Genomic DNA, 12934 nt, shown 5'->3' on the forward strand with positions numbered 1-12934 from the left:
ATCTACATTATTTTATTTGGTCAAATTAAACGTACCGGTAAGTACAAAATATGGCTTTATGGTAGTGAATAAACTTGCTTAGAAGTGTTAAGTTACAGTAACTCAAACTCTTTTAGGATATTTTGTTTTCAAATTCAATTACATTCCTGCTCCGTTAACAAATAAAAAACAGGTTAAGACTCATTTAATGAGGCTGATTATGATAATATAAAAACCACGCTATATTATTATAATATGTAATGATATTTTTTTATTGTATCTTAATACATTGATTTAGGGTATTCTAGCCAAAGCACATAGCTATATACACACACATTAGTAGAGCATTTCACATTCTTGCCTGAACTGGTCTTCTGATCTACTTAGATGGAATTTTAATAGATTTTATCAGAAAGTACCAGTATTTTTTATCATTTGAGATTTTTTTGATATTTGAGATGATCTGACTGTCAGGATGTTTCAAGATTAAAATTGACAAAACTTGATCGCAGTTAAAACGTTCAAAAGAAAAATATGTGCAAAATAATAACATCACTAGTTGCTATCGTTGCTATACCAGATATCATTGCTATAGTTGCTATATCAGATATCGTTGCTATAGTTGCTATACCAGATATCGTTGCTATCGCGTTAAAGCAACAACGTTATGGGTCATTATTTGGGCAGTCGCTTTGCAACTATAGATGTCATAATTGCATTTCCGCTTGATCTTAGCGTTTTAATCGCGATCAAGTTTGTCGACTTTAATCTTGAAGCATCCTGGCGCTTCGATCACTTCAAACATAAAAACCAGTCTCAAATGATAAAAAAATAGTGATACTTTGTGATAAAATTTACTACAATTTCATGAGAGTTCATTTTTGAAAAACAGATTGAATGGGTGAAAGCATCATTAAACAGTTGATATTAAAATAATTTATAACACATAGATGCAGGTAAAAACCACTCACATGGTCCTCGCAGAAGAACTAGCCCAACGCTGACGCTCATTACAGTCGCTATATCATATGTAAATGGAAGGTCTTCATCAATGAAAGCTCCGTCTTCACAGGAAATACTAAAAACGGTATCATCGGCAGTGCCGTTTGCTGGGACGATAGAACACAACGAGCTGTTTTCAATAGGAGGGTCGTTGAAGATGACATGGAAGATTTGCTGTCCTGATAATAAACAAATCAGTCATTAATTTATGACAGTATGGTTAGCTCTATTACCACTTGATAACTTAATACTTAACTATATTACTACTTGATAACTTGATGGTTAGTTCTAATATTACTTGGTGGTTAGCTCTATTGCCACTTGATAACTTGATGGTTAGCTCAGTTACTTCTTAGCGGTTAGCTCTATTGCTGCTCGTTAACAGCAGCCAGCTCTAGCTTCACATATTTGTTAACTCTATGCTTTTTAGAATGAGTAACTGATCAAAAATTTTTATGCTAATTGAAATATTTAGTCATACAAGAAGTTGTGTTCCCCTTCATGTTTATTTATACAAAGTATCCTTTAGTAATCCTCTTACTTAGGTTCCATCATAGATGCTGCAGCTGATACACTTATAAAGTATATAAGACTTACACTTACACGTAACTTGTATACTTATACATACACTAACATTTTCATAATCTTCTATGTGTTTAATTAACCAACTCATGTAGATTTGAGATGATTATTCAAACACTTTACAAGCTAAAGGAGTAAATAGACAAGTGAAGCTATAAATAGTTTGATTAAAGCCTAAGTGGTGTGAGGGTGACATGTATGCTGGCTTTCCATACTTGAGAATAGATTTGGAATTTCCTCCCCTCTGAATCATAAAAACGGTAAAATCTAAATGAATTCAACTCCATTTTGCTACTGTTCGACGTCGCGTAAACGCTCCCTGCTGATGGATTCAAATCAATAATACCTAGTTAAGCTCTCCCTAGTAAAGGTAAAAAAATTCAGCGCATTTCATCTCATTTCATTTTATTCTAACAACTATTGCCAATGATATGTTGCTCATACAACAATTATGAGACACTTACTTTTTATTTATTTTAGTACCGTATTCATTAAATAACTCCTCCTACCGACTGTACAGATTCTCACTGCACAGGTGCTGACTTCTTTCTAAGCGTAACTCTTCTATTGTAAAAGAAGTTTTTTACTAAAAGTGATTGTTGTTCATGCAACCTTTGAAGTAACAACTGTATAGCAAGGAGTAAATTCTATAGCTGTTTCGTAATATAGAGGAATATTAATATTATTAATAAAAACATTCTTATAAGGTATCCTGGCTGAGTTACTGCAGCAAACATAGGAAGCCTGAGTTACTGCAGCAAACATAGGAAGCCTGAGTTACTGCAGCAAACATAGGAAGCCTGAGTTACTGCAGCAAACATAGGAAGCCTGAGTTACTGCAGCAAACATAGGAAGCCTGAGTTACTGCAGCAAACATAGGAAGCCTGAGTTACTGCAGCAAACATAGGAAGCCTGAGTTGAAGCGACCGTGACTTAAACACGAGTCTACTTCAGCAAGTTCTGTTTTGAGGAGAATACTGCTAGTCTTGGAACAATCGATAAAGTGCAACTTCGAGTCGTTCAAGCGATAGAGTGCGAATTTGTTGGCAGAGGTCAACTCTGAATTCATCTAAAGCATGATAACCCAGCGATAGATATTGCTAGTAGAAAAAGCAAACTTATAACTAGAAGTTGCTTGTCAGCGCTGCACTTTGCTAAGCGTCAACAGAACAAAAGTTTGGGCGGTGTAAATTTTGCTTGCTTGGTTATAACATATTTTCGCCATTGTTTACATATTGACTTCATGTGAGACTGGTACGTGGCCGAAATGCTTAAAAATTTGCTATATCAATATTATTTAGAGCAAAATATATCCAGCATTATACATTAAAAAATTATCAATTGTGTGATAAAAAACATTTTAAAAATATGATGTTATAAGAAAGTGGAGGTTACCCGCTCACCAGTACCTTTAACTTCAATATAATGTTATAAGAAGGTGAAGGTTACCCGCTCACCAGTACCTTTAACTTCAATATAATGTTATAAGAAGGTGGAGGTTACCCGCTCACCAGTACCTTTAACTTCAATATAATGTTATAAGAAGGTGGAGGTTACCCGCTCACCAGTACCTTTAACTTCAATATAATGTTATAAGAAGGTGGAGGTTACCCGCTCACCAGTACCTTTAACTTCAATATGATGTTATAAGAAGGTGGAGGTTACCCGCTCACCAGTACCTTCAACTTCATTAGTACAAGAGAGTACAGACAAAGAGTACAAATCAAGCAAACAAAAACAAATATGCAATATATTGTTAGAGAGTCAACTGCGCTGTGTTTAGTTTGTTTGTTCAAAAGTGATGCCAGTCTTTACTATAATAAGAACTGTGTCCGTCCATTTGTCCGAAATGAGGGAAGAAAAAAGGAGAGAGGAGAGGGAGGAAAAAGCATTACTTTGCACAAGAGTCAAAACAAAGGCATAATATTAAAAAGCAAGCATGGTATCGCTACACTATTCAGTCGCCTTGCCAGTTCGTGAACTAATTATGCGTGTACTGATTACTCATTACTGTCTCTCACGGTGCGTCTGCCAAGTGTGCTAATATCAATAAATTCAAGGGGGAGTCAACTAAAGATTCTGCAGCCAATCAGTGACTAGTGAATTGAATAAACATTTAAACATCAATTAAGAAGTTAACCGAATCAATGTTTGAAATATTTTAAAAGAAATTTTCCAATCAAGCAAGGTCATTCTAATGTAGAAACAGCGTACAAGAATCCAGCCCCATGCACAACAGGTTTCTACAACCAGTAAATTTTTGACTACTGAATTGAAAAAATTGCCGTAATCTAACAACCTAATCTACTACTAACTACTGTAGCTGTGTTCCCACCAACATCGAATAACCCAACCTTCATGGATATTGCTAGGAGAATCATACAAGTGTTAACTCTGACAGTTATAGTGAAAAGCTATAACGCAAGTATGTGTAAACACGAAGCATGACAGAAAGCGTTAAAACTCGCACCTGCATTTGCTTTGTTGAATCCTCGCCATGCCATTATAGATACAAAGAGCTCGTCTGTGAGTGAGCTGATCTGTGAGTTGGGCTTAAAGGCAAGCGTCCTGTCTACCGGCTTAGTGTTGGCCAAATCATCTAACCATAGGCTATCGTCTATCGGGTTATGTCTGGCATCTGTCCAGCTGAGACCACCGCTAGCATTGTACAGTTCCCATCTACGGTGTTATGAAAATCAGAATACATTTTTAACATCATAAGCGCAACATAACAAACCAAAAGCTTTGACTACCGCAATTGTTTGAGTGCACCTGTGTTAGACTATACTTTTCATTATATCTCTGTTATTGCCGTGCTAGGTTCTATTCCATGCGCTGATCAATATAGTGGTTCTTAGCAACTGATGTAGTTTATATATACTTAGTCTTAAATATTTCGTTTTACTCAGTTTTTTCTTGTGAGAAAAACAATCCAACTCATTTCATGCTGATTACCTGAAGGAGTAGACACTCTGAAAGCTGGTTCCTGCCACTCGTGAAGAGAATGAGAACTTTTGATCAACATTTGTCTTTCCAGCGCAGTTAATTCCACACCTGCGAAAATTGTCACCAGGTGTGTCCAATTGAAATTGATAAGCCAACTTATTCCTTCTATGGGTTTTATACACTGAATATTCATCCAAGCCAGAAAACAAAGCAACTCCTTACAATATGCTGCTCATATTACTAGGCATATAGGGTAGAAGGAGTCATATATAATACTACCAGTCATATATAATACTACTAGTCATATATAATACTACTAGTGATATATAATACTACTAGTCAAATATAATACTACTAGTGATATATAATACTACTAGTGATATATAATACTACTTGTGATATATAATACTACTAGTCATATATAATACTACTAGTCATATATAATACTACTAGTCATATATAATACTACTAGTCATATATAATACTACTAGTCATATATAATACTACTAGTCATATATAATACTACTAGTCATATATAATACTACTAGTCATATATAATACTACTAGTCATATATAATACTACTAATCATATTATACAAGGTTCATCTTTATATTTGAGTTACTACAGTGAAACTACTATGTAAAAACAACAATGGTTCTGTACTGGGACACGCTTGATTATTAATAATGATATGGAACCTATTAATATGACAGATAACATAATAGCAAATATCAGTGTGAAAAGATGTGTTGCTTTTGGGTGATGTAATCACTTGGTTTTTGATGTTATTTGGAATTTGGCAGATGCTATGAAAAAATGTGTCTTATCACACAAATTGCAGATTTATTGCATGCATCTCCTCGATGACAGAGTATTACAGACACACCACGCAGCATTCTACTCACCTTAGTATAACGGTGGGTGGGTCACCTGTTAGCAGACTAACTTCTAGTTCCACTTCAGCTTGTCGAGTGTCCTTGGAAACGTAGATGTTGAAAAAAATCTTTTCGTTTTCGTAAGAGTTGTTTGTGAGTAGCGATAAAGCTCCCAACTGATTTGTAGTAAACAAACCTGAGAATTACAAAAAAACTGTTGGTGAGACGACTTCTCAGAATGTTGCAGCTGCTTGCGGAAGGTAGCCAACATATTTCAGATAAATTGCAGCAATACAAGCAAATGGCAAAACTAAAATAGTAAACAAAACAAAGACACAATGCAATAAGCCGTACATAGCCTCAAATTCTCATCTTTTGGCAAAAATCTCAGAGTCTGTTTTTATGTTCAAATGTATTCAATATTTTTTATTATAAAAACTGTGTCTATCCGCTTGTTTGAAGCCATGTTAAGTGTGTTAGAAAAAGATCACAGTGCACAGGAACTGAACAAGGATCACCCAATTCCAATCCAAGCGCACTACCATCTGCACCACTCGACCACATTTTCGCATCTAAGAATAACTGTGCGTATAATTATTACTTATGAAAATCTTTCATGGCAAACGAGACTGCTAGTGTACTAGTATTAATAACAAATTTTTTAATTGATAAAAATAAATGTCAAATATGTTTGGTAGCACGAAAATTCTTGTCTGTCATTAAGCCAGCTTTATCAACATGTTAAGTTTTACCTGATGAGTTATAATCGTCCCCAAAGAAACATCCAAAGTCATAGTTAGTGTAGTTGTAGCAGTAATCTGTCATCTCTTCCTCGACCTCCCATGTAAGCTCATTGTAAGTAGGATAATTCTCGCACTGCCTCCTGCACAACCACGTGTATGTGAGTCCTTGCCAATCTTCTGGGTCATCCGGGTCGTATGAGTGAGCACTAGCGTTCAGTACTAGTTCCTCTCCAAACTTCACTCTGCGAATAAGGATTATCGTTCCTACCTAATGATTTATCATAGAACATGCATCGAGTGATACAAGCTCAACAAAAAAACCGGCTGGCCAACAAAAGAAGCTAACAGTGCCTATAGATAAAAAGTACTCACGCCATGAGAGGCCATGGAGAAAGCATGGCGACCAAAGGGCTGGCCACCACTTTGAAGGTTGTTGAGTTGATGGAATATATTCCAATCTCATTGTGCATGGAAATGTTCAGCCGGACCTCGTAGGTTCCATAGTCAAGGGAACGAGGAGCGAGGTTCAAAAAAGAGGGGCTTGCTGATAATGCCTCAAACTCAATGGGATCAGAACTCTCATCAGGCTAAACAAATAACTATAATCAATGCATTATTGATACTTGGACTGAACTTTGTATGACTACCGTTGCAAATTCTTCTAATATATTTTTGATGATCTCAGGCTGAATTATGAGGAACAAAGCAATGATATCATACAAAGTAAATAGTTTACAATGATATATTGAAAATATAGTTTTTGTCTGTCAATGGTAAAACCATCTTCAAGTTTCTGAGATAGATCATCTATAGCTCACCTATCATGAGTTATAGATGCTGTAAGGCACTGGAAAAGGCTAAATTTCTGCTATGAACAATAAAAAATGATAAAATTTTAGATTAATAAAAATAGATTTACAAACTTTACAATTTAGCAAAATGAGATCATTAAAATTTTATCAAGTAAAACCACATAATTGTATTATTAGCAAACTATACCTTGTAGAGTGACCACGTATAGTTGGTATAACGACCTGAACAGTCTAATAACAACTTGGCTTCTATCTTGATTGTTTCTGATTTCTGGAAACTTTGGACATTGTTTAAGCATCCGACTTCATCAGTACACGATTGAGCGAAAATGATAAGAGGAAAAGCGCAGAAGCTTCTAGTGACTCCCAGCCTATCGACACAAATACCAGTACAACTTCAACTTATGACTACTTTTACATACCAATGCTTAAGGATATAACGTAAAGTAGGAGAAAAATTATTTATGACATAAAAGCTGCCTATATACGTATATATATTCTTATATATATGTATATATTGTTTTATTTTTTCATTTATTTGATCTGCACAAAACCTTTTCCTCATGATATGAAGTTAGAAAGTTACAGTTGTTTGACAAAGTTTGAAAACCTTTACAGTTGTTTTTATTTTTTTTTAAATTATTTCAACTACACAAAACACTTTTCTCATGATATGTAGTTTGAAAGTTAGAATGGTAAATGTTGTTGTATGTTAAATACAAATAAATCTTTTGTGCAAAGACTTTTTTGTTACCCAGGCAATGCCGGGTAGTACAGCTAGTATATATACATATATAGAAATGTTGTACATATATATATATAGAAATTTTGTTCATATATATAATTTGTGCACAAAATTATGTATATATATACCGTATATACAACATGTATATACATATATAATTTTGTATATATACAGATATATATACACCATATATATGTATATTTCTGTACAAAAATATATATATATATATATATATATATATGTACAACATTTTTAAAACAGTAAAGTTCTGAACATAAAAGTTAAAAGCAGATTAAGATTAAAAATTTAACATAAAAATAATACAAGTATATATTAATTAAGTTAATTTTAATTATATCTATGGTAAGCTACTTCCTGTATTGCCATCAATTCACTGTACACAAAGCCAACACAAAATCTAGAAAAAACTATAAAAATCTACAAAAAATCTACAAAAATCTATATAAAATCTACACAGTTAGTATTAATGTGTCTCATAAGTGACAAATAATTAAAATTGCTCCTAACTGATTACTACTTTAATAATTTAGTTTTACATATAGTGCACATGTAAATCATTAAATTCAAATTTCCATATAAGTTTACATAATACATCTCTTTTAATGTTATATGTCGCAGCTTGAAGTATTGATTGCTGTTTTTAGACTCTAAAATTAAATAGGCAAAATACAAACTATTCTTATACAAAATGCTTGCTTCAGCATACAACATACCGGTTTAAAAGTATGAAGCAAATAACAAAATAACTTCATGTCAATATATAACTATATAAGGAATTACTTGTCTGTAGTCAGCTATGCTATGGGTTATGGCTCCCCTTTTAAGGCTGACCTTTAGAGTGGAAAGGGTCAGTGTTGATAAACTTGCCCTACATCAGCATAACTATGCAGCTTATTACCAACTTACGTGAAAGAAACACTGTCTTCTGAGACGAGATTGACACCTTTGAACAAAACATTGTGTTGACCGAGGGTTTCCCAAATAAATTCCACTTGGAACTTATTCGTCGGAGACAAGGATGCGAGGTCGGATACCAAGTTTGTATCGACTGTACTTTCCATGTATTTGCTGTGAAAAGCTCTATTCTGACACAATTGGGTGTTACCAAAGGCGAACTGATGAAGCGCTGAAAAAGAGTGTATAGAGCCTTGTGTCAGCATGTGTGACAGCCAAAAGCTACACTAGGTTCACAAAGTTGGGAAACAAAAAATCTTGATCGTCGATGTTTTGGTTTTCTTTACTAGCTGTAAAGCAACATATTATACATAATAATGTAATACATAATATGTTATACATAATAATGTAATACATAATAATGTAATACATAATAATGTTATACATAATAATGTAATACATAATAATGTAATACATAATAATGTAATACATAATAATGTTATACATAATAATGTAATACATAATAATGTAATACATAATAATGTTATACATAATAATGTAATACATAATATGTAATGTGTATATTAAAATTTGTTAATCATAATTAACAAGGCCATGGTGTTGTAATATATAACGTGATACCTTTGTAATTAATTAATGATAAATATATAATATACAGTGTATATTATATATTTGTTGCGTAGAAATGAGTAGAGCTCATAGGACAGATAACAATTTTCATTGTAGAATTTCTTCTATCTAAAATTAGCTTCATTTGAGATTTATATTTAAACATCAACTTGCATAAAATTTTAGTAATTTTTATCATAAAATATTAGCCTTTTTCTATCGTTTGCAATTGTTTTCAACGTTTGAAGTGAGATGATGGCCGGGATATTTCCCGATTGAAACCGACAAAACTTGATTACAACTAAAATAGTCAGATCAAGCATATGTGTGATTATGACCTTTATAGTAGCAAAGACACCAACAGAATAGACCTTTATAATAGCAAAGACACTAACAGAATAGACATCTATAGTAACAGAGACACCAAAAGAATAGACCTCTATAGAAACAAAAACACCAACAGAGTAAACCTCTATAGTAGCAAAGTCACCAAGAGAGTAGACTTCTATAATAGCAAAGACCCCAACAGAATAGACCTCTATAGTAGCAAAGGCACCAACAGAGTAGACTTCTATAATAGCAAAGACACCAACAGAATAGACCTCTATAATAGCAAAGACACCAACAGAATAGACCTCTATAGTAGCAAATACACCAACAGAATAGACCTCTATGGTAGCAAAGGCACCAACAGAGTAGACCTCTATAATAGCAAAGACACTAACAGAATAGACCTCTATAATAGCAAAGACACCAACAGAATAGACCTCTATAATAGCAAAGACACCCACAGAATAGACCTCTATAATAGCAAAGACACCCACAGAATAGACCTCTATAATAGCAAAGACACCAACAGAATAGACCTCTATAATAGCAAAGACACCAACAGAATAGACCTCTATAATAGCAAAGACACCAACAGAATAGACCTTTATAATAGCAAAGACACCAACAGAATAGACCTCTATAATAGCAAAGACACCCACAGAATAGACCTCTATAATAGCAAAGACACCCACAGAATAGACCTCTATAATAGCAAAGACACCAACAGAATAGACCTCTATAATAGCAAAGACACCCACAGAATAGACCTCTATAATAGCAAAGACACCAACAGAATAGACCTCTATAATAGCAAAGACACCAACAGAATAGACCTCTATAATAGCAAAGACACCAACAGAATAGACCTCTATAATAGCAGACACCAACAGAGCAGACCTCTATAATAGCAAAGACACCAACAGAATAGACCTCTATAATAGCAAAGACACCCACAGAATAGACCTCTATAATAGCAAAGACACCAACAGAATAGACCTCTATAATAGCAAAGACACCAACAGAATAGACCTCTATAACAGCAAAGACACCAACAGAATAGACCTCTATAATAGCAAAGACACCAACAGAATAGACCTCTATAATAGCAAAGACACCAACAGAATAGACCTCTATAATAGCAAAGACACCCACAGAATAGACCTCTATAATAGCAAAGACACCAACAGATTAGACCTCTATAATAGCAAAGACACCAACAGAATAGACCTCTATAACAGCAAAGACACCAACAGAATAGACCTCTATAATAGCAAAGACACCAACAGAATAGGCCTCTATAATAGCAAAGACGCCAACAGACTAAAGATGTGCAATACTACAACTAGAACACAATAGCCGATATCAACTATAGCAATGATAGCCACTAGTGACTTCATTTCACTCGTATTTTTATTCTGAGTGTTTTAGCCACGAAGAAGTTTTGTCGATTTTAATCTTGAAACATCCCGCACTCAGATCACCTCAAACACCAAAAACAATCACAAGTGATAGAGAAATACCGATACTTTCTAATAGAGTCTACTAAACCTTCGTGTACTTTAAGAGGACTCACAGACTTGTCATTAATAAAAGTCGACTGAATCAATGGTAAATTGTCAGAAATGATAAAGCCAAGTATGGATGTCAAAACTGTATATTTACAGCAGTGAATAGATGATAGCAGAGAATTGTAATAGCTACTTACGAATCTCATCGTCATTAAAATCTAAGAAGTAGCAGGCATCTGTACCAAGAGAGCCAAAGTTTAGAGTCCAGACTGTGGTAAAGTTTCTCACCACACTGCTCGACGGTGTGTTTAGGCCTAGATCTTTCACTCTTTTCTGAAGAGTAATAGTTTTGTTGACCACCAAGGAATCGATTGGGTTGGAAACGGTCAGAGTGATGGTGTATGTACCAGCAGGAGAACCCATGTAGTCAAATGTTACGGTCGAACAGCTTGCTGTAACATCACACAGCAGATCAGAGTTCAGAAAACTATTTACGTTCACTCAAGTTATGGCCAAGATGATACTATTATTTAAAACGCATTCGATGTATTTTTATTTACAAAAATGGCATACACGAAGAAAATAATGTTTTACAAATTTTTAAAATATTTGTTAGTGGTTGGTAAACAGGTGGGTTTTGTTTTGTTTAAAACAAATCCCAATATTTACTATAATAATAACCGTGTCTGTCTGTCCATTTGTCTGTCCAAAGCTATGCTTGAGGGTTAAAAAACATTCTTCACACAGGAATTGAACTCAGATATTTTGTTTAACAGCCAAGTACACTAACAACTGCACCACTCAATCACTTTGCTGTGCTGCGGAGTAATTGTGCACATATTACACATAATGGTTTCTTACATCGCATGGTACTGCTAGAGTACTAGACAATAGTACTAGATTAAGAGATGTGCAAAGGTACGTGACAGCGATGAAAAAGTCTAATATTATTACTTCATGTAAACATTGTCAATGATATAAATTATTTAATGATGAAGGTCTGCTCTGAATGATACGTACAATTACCGGTGATGACATCGGTGAGAGTGCCCATGTCCCAGCTCCATGTTGTGTGTGAGCCTCTCCAAATAGAACCAACCATCTCAAGGCTCGAGTCCCATTCATAGGTGTCCTCCAGTACTCCTTCATCTTGTGCAGTGGGCATGTAGACATTTGGGTAAGCAGGCCTTCTCACTCCTTCAGACTGTAACATGTAACACGGTATGACAGTGATTCTAACATCTACATATTTTAATCAGCAACTTGTTGAGGCATGTTAGTTATTCTAACCTGCAACATTATAGAGCGTGTTAGTAATTTTAACTTATAAAAAATAGGGGGCGTTAGTCGTTCTTACCAGCAACCTTAGCCTGCATTATGATAAGACATTTTAATCATTCCAATCTGCAATATGATAGAGTGTCTTAGTTAGTATAACTTATAGGGCATGTTAGTCATTCCAACCTGCAGTATAATTGGCTATGTTGAATATTCTAGCCAACAGCATGAAAAGGCATGTTAATTACTCTAACCTATGGTATGATAAAGCATCTTATTATTTTAGACTGTAATGTGATAAGGCATGTTAGTTATTCAAGCTTGCAATATGATGAGCTAGTAAGTTATTTTAACCTACCAAAACTATTGTACATAGGCTAGGATTCTTGTTTGGTAAGGCACGGTATATTATCTGCTGAGCTGCTAATGTAGAAGACGGAGCGTAGAAATTGACTATAGCCAGCAGGGTATTTATAGCTAGAGTCGTCACATGTGAACACATGTCAGAGTGCTTTGGGTCAAAATGGTTTTATACAGATAATAAAATAAAGAAGATAATATGCAGGTTAGCTTGCTGATGAATAAAAA

General features: G+C 34.4%; 1 protein-coding gene across 1 annotated transcript in view; it reads right to left on the reverse strand.

Annotated features, from left to right (window-relative positions):
• The window catches only part of LOC137385565 (uncharacterized), a 105647-nt gene that overhangs the window by 36212 nt on the left and 56501 nt on the right, over positions 1-12934 (reverse strand). Inside the window, exons 20-31 of the mRNA XM_068072052.1 lie at positions 12095-12272; positions 11266-11520; positions 10548-10723; positions 9626-10459; positions 8613-8791; positions 7128-7311; positions 6501-6715; positions 6138-6370; positions 5416-5581; positions 4519-4617; positions 4034-4242; positions 951-1160 (exon numbers count right to left, since the gene is read on the reverse strand). Of these exons, the coding sequence (XP_067928153.1) occupies positions 951-1160; positions 4034-4242; positions 4519-4617; positions 5416-5581; positions 6138-6370; positions 6501-6715; positions 7128-7311; positions 8613-8791; positions 9626-10459; positions 10548-10723; positions 11266-11520; positions 12095-12272 (2938 nt within the window). The remainder of the gene's footprint in view (positions 1-950; positions 1161-4033; positions 4243-4518; positions 4618-5415; positions 5582-6137; positions 6371-6500; positions 6716-7127; positions 7312-8612; positions 8792-9625; positions 10460-10547; positions 10724-11265; positions 11521-12094; positions 12273-12934) is intronic.

The sequence above is a fragment of the Watersipora subatra genome, chromosome 1 (genome assembly GCF_963576615.1).
Source record: "Watersipora subatra chromosome 1, tzWatSuba1.1, whole genome shotgun sequence".
Classification (NCBI taxonomy): domain Eukaryota; kingdom Metazoa; phylum Bryozoa; class Gymnolaemata; order Cheilostomatida; family Watersiporidae; genus Watersipora; species Watersipora subatra.